This window comes from Diadema setosum, chromosome 19, assembly GCF_964275005.1.
Source record: "Diadema setosum chromosome 19, eeDiaSeto1, whole genome shotgun sequence".
Lineage (NCBI taxonomy): Eukaryota > Metazoa > Echinodermata > Echinoidea > Diadematoida > Diadematidae > Diadema > Diadema setosum.
This window is the reverse complement of record NC_092703.1, coordinates 20,290,338-20,303,556: the sequence shown is the minus strand read 5'-3', so window position 1 is coordinate 20,303,556 and position 13,219 is coordinate 20,290,338. Positions and strand designations below refer to the sequence as shown.

General features: G+C 38.6%; 1 protein-coding gene across 1 annotated transcript in view; it reads right to left on the bottom strand.

Annotated features, from left to right (window-relative positions):
• The window catches only part of LOC140242491 (ribosomal protein S6 kinase 2 beta-like), a 104,297-nt gene that overhangs the window by 49,162 nt on the left and 41,916 nt on the right, over nucleotides 1–13,219 (bottom strand). Inside the window, exons 4-5 of the mRNA XM_072322224.1 lie at nucleotides 1,110–1,191; nucleotides 430–510 (exon numbers count right to left, since the gene is read on the bottom strand). Coding sequence (XP_072178325.1) covers nucleotides 430–510; nucleotides 1,110–1,191 — 163 coding nt within the window. The remainder of the gene's footprint in view (nucleotides 1–429; nucleotides 511–1,109; nucleotides 1,192–13,219) is intronic.

Below are 13,219 nucleotides of genomic sequence, written 5' to 3'. Positions count from 1 at the left end.
CAAACCAAACTACACCAAGGGAATGAACTGCAGGGCTGCTATCATTAAGCCATTGAGGACAGGCTGATTTTGTTTCAATACGTATTTCCCATAGACACCTGCCCGGGTATACTCGAAATTAGTCTTCAACACGTTAGTACATCAAGATCAGGGAAGTTCAAGAGAGCAATCAAGCGGATGCTTGTGTGTTGCATGCATCTTTTACATAGGTGTATATAAAACTCCCAAAACAGTGAGACTTTAACACTCTCTTGCCAAGTCATGAAGAGACGTTTAATTTTGCAGGTAGGTTCCTGCGGGAATCGGGGTGACCAGACTGGTGGCCCAGGTACTGCCTCTTTGGAGCAAGACAGCATTTGATGTATGACTGCCAACCACATATGGCAGGAGCGGAGGTGAGTGAATGCACCTTATTACGAGGTCACTTACCATAGTGGAGTTTGACGATAAACGGGTGATTCACATCAACGAGGATATTCCTTTCCATCTTGGTGCGTACCCGGTCGCGCACTGAATGACAAATGGGTGGGTATGAAACACGGAAGATGAAACAGTGCTTGTCCGGAATCAAATTGCGATGCCAATGAATAAATAACAAAGGCAGAGATATATAATCTGCAGGATGTTCACTTCACAGTCATTACATGCATGTTATTCAAATACGCCTCCAATGTTGGCATCACATTACTGTTTGCTTTACATTGCTTGACATTTGTAGTTATTTAGTGGGTAACAGCTATTCTTTTCTTTTTCTTTTTTGCAATCCTGTAGGTGTTAGTTTTTGATGAGGCACCAAACTTGAAAATGAGCTATCCATTAGAATGCATGTCAGATCTAATTAATGTGTGATAGTTTTCTAGTGTCTATCTTTTAAAGCATTAAAAAAAAATGTTTTCAAAAATGCCTACAAAATGCATAATAACACGCAAAAGACAATTGGGCCTAGGATATCACTTTTACTTTATACAGGAGATCAACAGTAATCACATTATAGGTGTTTTCAAATCCAATCACCACCCCCCCCCCAACATTTCTATTCACTGTAACTAAGGATCCATTTACATTTGATGTTTAATTGACATACAAGCAACACATACAGTTGTACATACCTTTCAACGTAGCCTTTTTCAAGACCTTCATGGCATATTTTGTCCCTTTATCCTTCCCTGAAGTCTTTCGGACCAAGAAGACCTGTCATGCACAAGAAAGAGACACAAGAAATCATGAATCATCAACTATTTGAAAAACAATCCATAAATGCTTACCCTCCCAAATTTTCAATCATCTTTATGCACTCTTTAATACTACTCTCTTGTCATATACTGCCAAGCCTAAGGACTTCTTATAGATGGGCAGCTAACGACAATTGTTAATTAATACATAAATAGTGTCATATGGGAATGGTAGCACAAAGACTCATACTCTTCCCATTCAAAAGAATAAAAAAAACTTACTCAACACATTCCATCCTCACTTGAAGGTTGCGATAGTCATCACTATCATCACCATCATCATCATGACAAGCATTGCTACCACAAATAATACCATCATTACCATTACCATCACCTTAATACTTGCCATCATCAACATCATCATCACTAGATCAACATCATCTCATCATCACAATTTGTCATCATCTTTCAATATTACCAGTCCTGCTGGGTCTTCATCACAAATGCTGCAGCAGAAGAAGTGCCATATATTGAATATCTTTTATTCTGTTGAGTAAAACCTTCTCTTTCTTCCAGTGTGTTTCCAGTCTTTTTACACAGGAGGGCCACTGCTGTAAGATCAAACACCAAGCGTGATAAGAGAAATTCCTTTACGTTGGAAAAAAAAAATGCTTTTAAAGTTGGGAATAGGTTGGGAATGGAGCAAAGGACCATGTTTTACAGCGTCATAGATCATCATTGCGGGGTAAATCTGTTTATCACGGATGCACGTAAGACAACGGCACGCAGACATTGCATGGGGAGACATTCCCCAATGCAACATTAGAGATGGATTTATTGCCACATGACAAAACACATGACTATGTGTGCTTTTCCGCACAGAGCGGGGGCCAATTTATGACACGAACTTCAGGAACTATAAACACACACAAGATACTCTGGCCTGACCTTTACACAACTCTGAACAACTGCCCAGAAAATGGTTTGTGACATTGAACAGCAATACACCATTATTTTCACATCATCTCTGCAGTTCAACCACTCTTGAAATTTCACTCTCACAGTTTTAAAGAAGCAATTTTTCTCTCACGTGAGGGAAAAAAACATCTTACCTAAAGAGTGGATAGTCTTGCGTATGAAAGCTCTCATGAACACTAAATATTGATCTGATTTTTTCTTTTTCATACAGTGTTGTTTTATATTAAACTGAATATCTACAGACAAAAGGAGCTATCTTAAAGGTCCTGTTTACCTTTGGAAAAGGTGATTTTAAAAGTTTTCAAGACATGACATTTAATGCATATGTGTAGGTCAGTTAACCCTGTGTCGCAAAACATGCTATCATATAAATTTTCGCGATAAAGCCTAAAATATATGGAGATATCTGTATTTTTCTCAATAAACCATAACTGTAGACAGTTTAGTCTGGAAGCATTTTTATCATAACTATTGTTCATTGTATATTTAACAATACTTAACAACGATTTTACTGATTCAAATTTTTATAGTGGTTGTTTCTATCCCAAACTCACATTTTAGAACTATTTTAAAGCACTAATGCGGGGTTTTATTTCATCTGCAAATGGTAAATTATGCCTTTAAGGTTTGACCTTGTGGTCAGGAACACTCCTCATTCCACTTACTCCAGTAAATATTGCAATTTATTCTGAGAATGTGAAATCAGCAGAAGCATAAAAGAAAACATGCAAATATTTTGTTTACGATAATTTGATGCCGTTAATGTGAGTTTAAAATGCTATTACTGGTAGCATATGGATACTCAGCAAAATCATAAACACTAAAATTTCATCTCGTGTAAGAGTGTATCATTATTGATATTGCCAGAAACTTTCCAGTTTTGAAACATTTTGCTTTACAGCCAACAGCCACCAAAAAGCACAGCACCAAAATCCTGTAATTCACCACCTTTTTTCCAAGCATTCATGCCAGAGAGTATACATCGACAACATGGCACAGAACACAACACAAAGGGTATGTGCTTGATACATACACTGTACATGTATGATGGTTTACAAAGAGAATTGCTCATACGGATTGAGGTTTCACGAGTTATGAAAACAGTGCTGGCCATCGGGATACTGTCTATTGTCATCATCAATTGCAGGTCTGTTCTTGGCAGTGTCTCCACAAAATGCCATTTTTGTTTTTGTTTTGTTTTTCTTTTATGGCAAAGTACTGGACGTGACTTTGAAGATGTGCAAACTAGAGGTTTGACAATTTGACGACCAGGACAAGATGGGACAAAATGGCCTAAATTGCCGTCATGTCGGGGAAAGATTTCAAAATTAGCCTTGATGGTCATGTGGGTAAGGAATCTCTGCCTACTTATGTTCTTGGCAGATGAAGTGGAGAATGGAGAAGGAGGAAGTAAATTGAGGGGGAAAAGATGAAGACATCAAGGGTGGGAGGTCCAGCATAGACAATCACATCATGTGGAGTTTGCTAACGACCTCGCCAATAAACCGGCACGGACAGTGTCGAACGAAAAGTGCTGCAATCAATAACACCACGACACCAAGTTCGGCGGCATCCTCCTATCCCTCCCGTGTAGCGCCATCACACCAACAAAGTCCCATTTCCCTGGTGCAAAGGCTCTGCAGGGACTGATAGACAGACCCCTTTTCTGCGGAAGACGGATATGACACAAGAGATGAGAGTGGATGCGGAAAAACACGGCAGGGAAAGTGGCGTGTGATAGACGGAGTATTCACATCAACCTGTAATTTGAAAGGTACAGTTCGGTTGTTATGATACTTTCGATGGAGAAAGACACATAAACAAGCTCTCAATTTGAAATCAGATTGTTAGAATGCTGGACATTTGTACAGATAAAATGAACCCTGATATAAGTGAGTTAAAAGTGAAAAACCTTGCAATAAGACCATACAAATATTGAAAAACATAAAACCAATGAAAAACACAATCAAATCTTTAGAAGGGGGATGGAGAAGGATGAAAGAAAGGAAAAAGGAAGAAAGAAAAGAAGAAAAGGATATACTGTATAAGCTGTTATTTTCGTGAGGGTTTAATTTTCGCGAATTTCGCGAATTGCAGTTGGATCGCGAATTTAACAACACGCAAAATTGTCTCCATGCACTTTGTTAATAGGGCATTAACGTAAGCGTCGGCACTGTTTCGTGAAAACAACATCTCGCGAAAATGTCTATGATCTTGTCATTCGCGAAAATATCTGTACGCGAAAATAACGGCATATACAGTACTTCCTACATGAGATGCAATGAGATGAATCAAGGCGTGAATTGACGGAAGATGAAATCACACAGGTGGCTAAATCAAGGCAGGGAGAGATTGGAGCAGAGCTTATAGGAGAGAAAGATGGAAATAGTGAGAGAAAGAGAGAGGAGAGATACAGGCAGAGAAGTCACTGAGATAGAAACAGTGAGACAGAGAGATAGAGTGAAACAAGGATTAAGATTCAACATTGGACAGAAACATTTAACCCGTTGAAGACGAGTCCAGAGTGTACTTGGGCAAGTGTCTATGGGAAATGCGTGTTGCAGCGAAATTAGCCCGTCCTCAATGGGTTAAAAGATAGGGAAAAAAGAGAGAGGGGGAGATGGGGACAGGGGAAGCCAGAGAGTCAGATAGACACAGTGAGAGGGGGAAGGGAGAACAAAGAAGGAAGGCAAGAACAGACAGAATGACAGAAGGAGAAAAAAATATATGACAGGAGTGGTGAAGAGAATGACTAGAGCTCTCTCTGCACAGTAAGAAACACACTGCTCATGACGCACATCTCAATTCCCTTTCTCGCGATTTACCCTTCGCGGCTCTTCGTAATAAACCTCGATCAAACCCTCCCAGCAGAGTATGTAGGAAATGAAACCCGAACCGGAGACCGTCTATACCGAATGCTGGTCCGCAGAGGTGCAAACACTCCTTCCAATTACAGCCATGTTGGGTGCAAACTGTCAAATATGGCCATGTCAATATACACACTGATCACTTCCAAGGAAATATTAATCCTACAAATTCCATGGATTGGGTTTGGTACTGGCTATAACAGATAGGCACAGCAGGGCCCACAAACCAATCTCATAATCGGACAGCATTACATCACTAATTCCTCTTGACCATGATAATGATGACTGTTAAGTCAGAGCACTCTCCCACTAGTCCTTTTAACCCGTCGAGGACGAGTCCCGAGTATACTCGGGCAGGGGTCTATGGGAAATGCGTGTTGTAGCAAAATCAGCCCCTCCTCAACGGGTTAATTACGGTAGAAACATTGACAACATACCTATTTACACAATGGAAATCACCATTTGAGGTGGTGGTGTTGAGCAAGTTTCGATACAGGAAATTCATTGATGATGATGTATCAAACTAGGAAAGTTGGTGTGCACATGGACAGCATGTTGATACGAGAAATTTGTCTGCGTTGATACAGTTGCATATCAATACCTGTGTTGACTGCGCAAAAAGAAAAAAAAAAGAAAGAAAAATAAACCAACAACTCCAAAACCTTTGTGCTTGTAACTTTTTTGCGTCTGCACCAACACTGTGACTTTGATCTGATTTAATCTGGGATAAAGCCACGTGAAATGAAGGCAGAAATTTTGTTACTTCATTTTCAATAGGGATGCACAAAGCAATATTTTGCCAAATGTGGAACCATTATAATCATATATGCAGTCCCATCTATCCATTTGTGTGTGTGTACTTTGTGTGCTAAGCCAGAAGAAATAGGGGCACTGCTAAAACTGAATTAGTATCAATTTATCTGGCCTATGAACTACTTGAAATACTAATTTTCTAGTAGCTTGAAAGGTAAGCAGGCATTATTTTGAGAAAAAGAAGAAGATGAAGCAGAAGAAGAAGAAGATGTATGTGACACTTTCCAGTTACCTTTGTAAAGGTCAGAAAACCAGGTGCGGTAAATCAACTTTGAACACAATGCAATGCACAGTACATGGTCCAATGAGCACTGTGATTGGGAGTGAGTCAGCCGCCGTCCCACATATTTCAGTTCACCCACTGGAACACATTCCTGTCCACCCACTCACACACTGTACAGGTGTAGATTCATTATGGGGGAAAAGAAAGAAATGTGTCAGTATAATTTTTCAGGATCATTGTCAGAGTCATGACGCAGGAGAATTCCTGTTCAGAGCTGGTGTCCATGCGAATGATGCTTCTCAGCAGTTTGTCATTTTGTTTTCTGTTTTTTATAGATGTCTTTCTTGAAGGTTTCTGACGTACTCCGTGTTGTCAACCCAATCAAACCGCCTTGCATTCTGGATCAAGCACACTCACAACAATGAAACCAGCTGTACGCGAGCTGCTCATCTATAGACAAAGTCTGTCGCAAAGTGCCAACATGAATGTGGTTGACAGTGTAGAAAGTGGCCCACTAACTTCGTTTACAGCAAGTATTCTAGTCCATACAGTATCGATATGATTAAGACCATAGTTTTGATTTTAAAAGAGCTTCAGCACACATCATTTGATGTTACTCCATATGCATTCATGAAATATAAATGAAAGGTAAGATTCTCCCCCCCCCCCCCAGGTTGTTTCACACTGACTGGTTTGAGAGGTTAAAGTGATATTTCAGACGATTTATATAATTTTCACATTATGCAAGTGCATAAATTAATAGTGCCATGTGTAGATTTGTGGAATATATTGTGGTCCTTGAGCAGACAAACCAATACTCTGAAAACATAAAACTTGTTGATATACTACACTAAACAAGATGATGGCGTCAGGACAGATTCCTGTAAAGGACCTTTGGAAAATTTTCTACGAAATTTTGAGAGAGATCCTGTTTGTGTTACCTGTATTATGCATACTTCATCAATCACTTCCTACAGATAACGCTTTGGAAGATACGACTTTCCCTTGTATGTGTTTAGGGTAATTTGGACAATAAACAACACAAAAATCAAGTAGAATTATAGGACAGGATGTCAAAAGGGCGGCTTAAGAAAAAAAAAAAACACACAAAAAAAATGAAACAATAGGATCATGGGCTCATATTGACCGACACGTGCCGGTCAACAATTTGCTACATTGTATGTTTATCTACACAAGATACAGCTGTACTTATGAATTACCCGGTACTTCATACACATCATAGACATCAGTGACGCAGCCGAGCCTGTTACGACGGATACAATTACACCAGTTTCCGTAAACTGTTGCAGGTACCATGGCCCATGGAACGCTTCAAATCTGAGTCATTCCTGTAGAACACAGAATGCCATTCTTTGAAAACAATGCGCTGACACAACCAACATTAAAGGGGAGCTCTACTCCACAAAAACACAGGAATCTGATAAATTCAGTAACTTTCTAATTTCTTGCTCAGTTTCCAATGCAACTTGAACTTGTCTCTTTCTTTGATGTAACTCTGTTTAATACATATATTGGCTTCAAAATGTGAAGCGGCATTTTTCCTCTCCTTTTCCTTAAAGGCATTATTTACCACTTGCAGATGAAATAAAAACCCAGCTTTAGTGCTTGAAAATAGTTCTAAAATGTGGGTTAGGGATAGAAAAAACCAATGTAAAACTGTTCATCAGTAAAATCCATGTTAAGTATTGTTAAATATGCAAAATGTGAACAATAGTTATTATGAAAATGTTTCTAGAATAAACCATCTGCAGTTATGGTTTATTGAGAAAAGTTGTGATATCTCTGTATATTTTAGGCTTTATTGCAAAATCTCTATATGGTAGGATATTTCGTGATACAAGTGACCTACACATGCATCGAATATGATAACTCTAAAATTCTTTAATCACTGCTCCCAATAGTAAACAGTGCCTTTAGCTCATCTTTATGCACTTACCCTGATTTGCTGCTTTCAATTTTATTTCATTACTTGGGCTCAAAATAGTTTGCTGTTGTACAATGGTAATTCCCCATTTACGCAAATGGCTATTTTAGAATCAACTAGTTCAAGTACATCACAGGGGTTATATTACATACAAAATATTGGTCTAGTGTTCAACAAAAATGAAAATGGAAATAAGATACGAACACAACTCTACTTGCAGGATTACATAGTGTAATGATTGCACAAGTAATCACTGCACAAGTGTTAAAAACCTGAAATACACTTTACACTACTCCACTCTAAAGTTTAAAAGCCAAGACAAAATCAGATGCAGACATCCACCTCTAAACTGACAGCCTATTTGCTTCCAAAAGTTTCCCTTTTTTATCTGTTTACTGATCTGTTGAGAGAAAATTTGGCAGATATCTGATTCTTGTGTGAAGGAAAGGAAACTTAAAGATATCATGACTTTCTTAACTCTTGTCGGATTTTTAACACAAATTTTACTCTTCGTTTCTTTGACTTTGACATGCATTTTAATTTTGCAAATCTTGGCTTTCACGAAATTCGCAAAATTAAAATGCATGCGAACATTCCTTGTTTTACAGTGCCACATAAATTAATGCATTATCTAATAGCGTAGTATTTTGCCAGTGAGAACAGTGCCAACAAATTACCACCATGGCATTTTATACCACAATAATTCAAATGTGAATGCACCTATTGTCACATGATTTGGCATGCCATACCCCGGGGTACCGTCGTAACCAGGGGTATGGCGTTGTGTAGCGCCATTTCGTGTCCATTATCATACAGTTGTGCAATGTTGTCTTTGCGACTATTTTCTCATCGTCAGCACTGGCATAAATCAGCATGGCAATAACGATCCCAATGCCAATTTTTCCTTCCATGTCAACTTGTATAATCTAATCACAATGATAATATACAAATTTCACTGGGCAACTATTCAAGAATTTATCATTATTGTTACTTTTTTTTTCAGTCAAGCATGCAAACTTGTTGCATAATCACAAACAAGAAAACATTTTTGTGCATGATAACATTTAAATTTTTTTTTTTACACATACCCTGGTAACACAGGGTACAGCGCTAAAAAGAATAATAATTCAAATAGAAAAGGCGAATTTTCATTTGGTACCTCAGGATACCACATATTGCATCATATTTCTGCCCCTTTGGAGGGCCCTGACATCCATTGTCATTCACCCTCACACACCTGTAGGAAACTGAAAAAAAAAAGCCAACACTTATGCACCTGTGGGCCTCCACTCTCGACACAAGTAGGACTTTCATTTGCTGCATTACCCCCTTGTAATAGGTATCTCTCCAAATACGGGCCGACGCCGCATCACTTTTACTCAGCCCTGGCAAGAGGCGACAGCTCATGATTAAGATGCACTCATGTAGAACACGGTCAGTCCTGGGGGGAAAGTGGTGATTGGGAGTCATTTTCTCCCCATTTTTTTTTTTCCTTCCTTTCTCTCAATCACTCACTGTGTCTCTCTGTATCACTCGTTCTCTTGGCGTTCCCTCTCCTGCTCTGCCAACGCTCAATGCACAGAAACTCCTCACTTCACATCTCACCTCACTATTGACACTCCTCCTCCCCCCCCCCCCTTTCCCCACTCCAAGGGACTCAGGTGAGAAAGATGGCAGCATTCATCGAAGCTGACCAATCAATGTCTCATTACATACAATGCACGCATGCACACACACACACACACACACATACACATACAACCACACACAAGCATAGAAAGTCCATGAAAGGATCCTGCTTGCACAGAAGTGCATAATTTACCCTTTCATCCTTTGGGTTCACCTGAAACAACGAAGGTATTACGGTCCAGTAATTCAAATACAGGCTGAAAGTTTTTCTTACACCCCCCTCCCCCACAAAAAAAGAAGAAAAAAAAATGATATTCTTCCATAACTAATTTAATAGACTGATTACTTGAATTACATAACATCATTTAACTAATTGCTATGGCATTTAAAAAACCACTGCAATACAATGTGATTTTAAACTCTGTAATTGTGTCCAATTCAGATCAATATTTCCCAAACAGTCTCACTGATATTACATTTCTACAAATGTAATAAACTACTGGAAGATTGGGGCAATGAACACAGTGTTTCTATCAACACTTCACATGGCACTGCAGGAAGGAAAGACTACAGACCTTCTGTACCTAAATTCAAAGTCAAAGAAAAGCTATTGAAGCGCTGGCTACTTCTCTTTTTCAGATTAAAGAAAAAATGAGCGCATCTAAAAGTATTACAAAAGCTGGACAAATGTGATGATTTTGTCACATGATTCTTAATGAATTTTAGTTTGGACTTTGAGGCAACAGAGAAGACTAACACAGTGCACAAAGGATTGCCTCCAACATCCAAATTTATTCAGTTTGGGCTACCTAAAAATAATAATAATTATCAGAAAGAAAAAAGAAAAAGAAAAAGAGGGAAAAAGGGATGAAAAAAAGAAAAACTGCCCAGAAAATGGATATGGTAATTATCCTATTTGGCAGCAACAAGATAAAGATACCCAAGGATTTTCTGATTTGATAACACTGCATGTTTTCCCTTGATGCCAAGAGTAAATCCTCTACATTGGCTGACACCAAAATGAACTGCTCCGGTGTGAAAAATGCAGCCTGTATTCCTTTGGCCCCGGGCAGCTGGCTTTCCATAATCAAGTCTATGCATTTCTATCCTCGCATGACAATTTTCACTACTTTCCTCATGATATGTTCACAGTGACTGTGTAAGCACATGCAAAAAACATCCAAATCACTGCATTTTCAAGAGCAGAAGCTATGGCCTAATCGAGTTTTCTAGGGTAATTTATAATGCCAAAGCTTAACCATCAGAGAATGAGAAAAAAAAAATCAAAATGGGATCTTTGTTGTTGTTTTCTTTATTCTTTGTCCCTTCTAATAATCTTCAAAATGAGGCTTTGAAATGTCAAGCTAACACCAATAAAAGAAGAGGAACAAGATATCTATACTGCTGCTGCTGAAACAAACTGAGATACATACAATCAACTTGTATATTGTGACATCACAATCAAATATCCACTGCAGAAAGGGTCTTATTACATCAAAGACAAGACACCTGTATAAGTTAACATTATTTCCTGCATTTTTTTCTTTTCCTGCTTGCATTCAGCAGCTTGTGGTTAAAAGTACATTTACTTCAAGTTGTATCTGGCCTACGCAGTTTTGGCATCCTCTTTATGTTTCCACTGGCTGGGACAGCGCAGCTTGTATCATACTTCAAAATCAAAGTGTGTGCGCATGAAAACAGACAAAATGTGGTTTGCGGATCAGCACAAATGAAGCAAGCGGGAAATGCAAGTGAAGACAAACTTCACAAGAATGAGACACACATGTGCACACTATTTCAAACATTCGATTACTGATTGAAGTTCGACGACAGAGCAGCTCACATCAATAGTTGTCACACACACGCTACAAACATACGTACACACACACACACACACACACACACACACACACACACACACACACACACAATATGAATTTTACACCTTGGGCACCAATTGAACTTATTAACCCTCTCTATAGATACCCTATTGGGCTACCACTGGCAATGCACAGGTTTGTTGATTTCTGCCTTGTTTTTGTGTTTGTGTTTGTTTTGTTTTGCTTTAATCAGATTGTGGATTTTTTGAGGAATTGAGGTTCCAGTCCTCAGGACCAGAGAAAGTGCTTTGAATTGATCGATATTCAACTCTCACAAGAGTAAACTTTTCTTCAGCTTGCACGACTGCTGTCTTGGCTTTTTAAATATTTATATCCATGCCCCATGCATATTCATGTGTGTATATTACAAGTTATCAAGGCATGTTCCTGTTGTATATTTCTTTTCATGATGCATGAATTTCAGCCATAAACTGCACACATTTCTCCTTGACATATATTGGATGGCTACACCAGAAAAATCAATGCACTTTAAAAAAATGTCATACCCCCCCCCCCCCAAAAAAAGGAGCTAATTATGCATGACTCTCATAGAAGTTCACACGTTAACCCGTTGAGAACGAGTCCCAAGTATATTCAGGCAGGGGTCTTTGGGAAATGCGTGTCGTAGCAAAATCAGTCCGTTCTCAACGGGTTAATCTGCGTGTGTGTGTGTGTGTGTGTACACATAAGAGAACGTCATAGCATCTTACAAAATTTGTGGATGATGGATATTTCATCACATCACAGTCAGTTTAAACAGTCACACAGAGACAATCATAATAATGTAATAGCAGTGATCATAAACTTTTTTTTTTTCATCACAACCAAAGTAAAAGAATTATGCACATATCAGCGAAAATATATGAATTACAGTTTACTTTATACTCTTTCTGTTTTATTTACAAACATCACTCACTCACTGGGGCACAAGAGCATACCTCACATGAAGGCTTTGGCCTCGTAATGAAACTGACTGGTCATATTGTGTGCAAAATGAGACACGCACATGACATTGTGCAGAAAATAGACAAAACACACTTGAATTGTGTGGTGCTCAATTTAGTGTAACACAAGTCTGCGCCATGAAATAAGGGAAACAGGAGTCCCCCCCCCCCCCCTCGGCCCCAGTGAGATTTACAGGGAGACTATGCCTCTCACGTGTAAACTTCAGCCAAATATAATACAAAGATATATTTCATATCACTACTATTTTTGTGTATTTCAGGAGTCAACTGAATTTGCGAAATTAACAACTTACAAAAATATTGCTTCCAATAACACGTGTTGTATGTATATGTATTGAAGGTAGGTACTGATATTGCAAAATTAACAACTCACAAAAATAGAGCCCTCCAAATAGCAAGTGTGTTGAAAGTCGTATCTGAGTCGGGAATGTCTTGCTTGGCAATTTAACTATTCGTGAAATTGACTTACAAATCCCAATTCGCAAAATGTTAAAGTAATACATGTACTTATAATGTATTATGTTAAAACATTCAGTTTGACTATATTCGTGATTCCAAACTGCCCTGGGGATACCAAGGACATCTAATGAAAAATATCTGAACTCACAGAGAATGTGTACATATATAACTATAAGATTTCACAGCCAACTACCTACATGATGGATTCGACCTTTATGCCAGTGTTTGGTCTGGAAGCAACATGTCCAAATCACATCTGACAATCCAACAAATTGACTTTTGCAGATT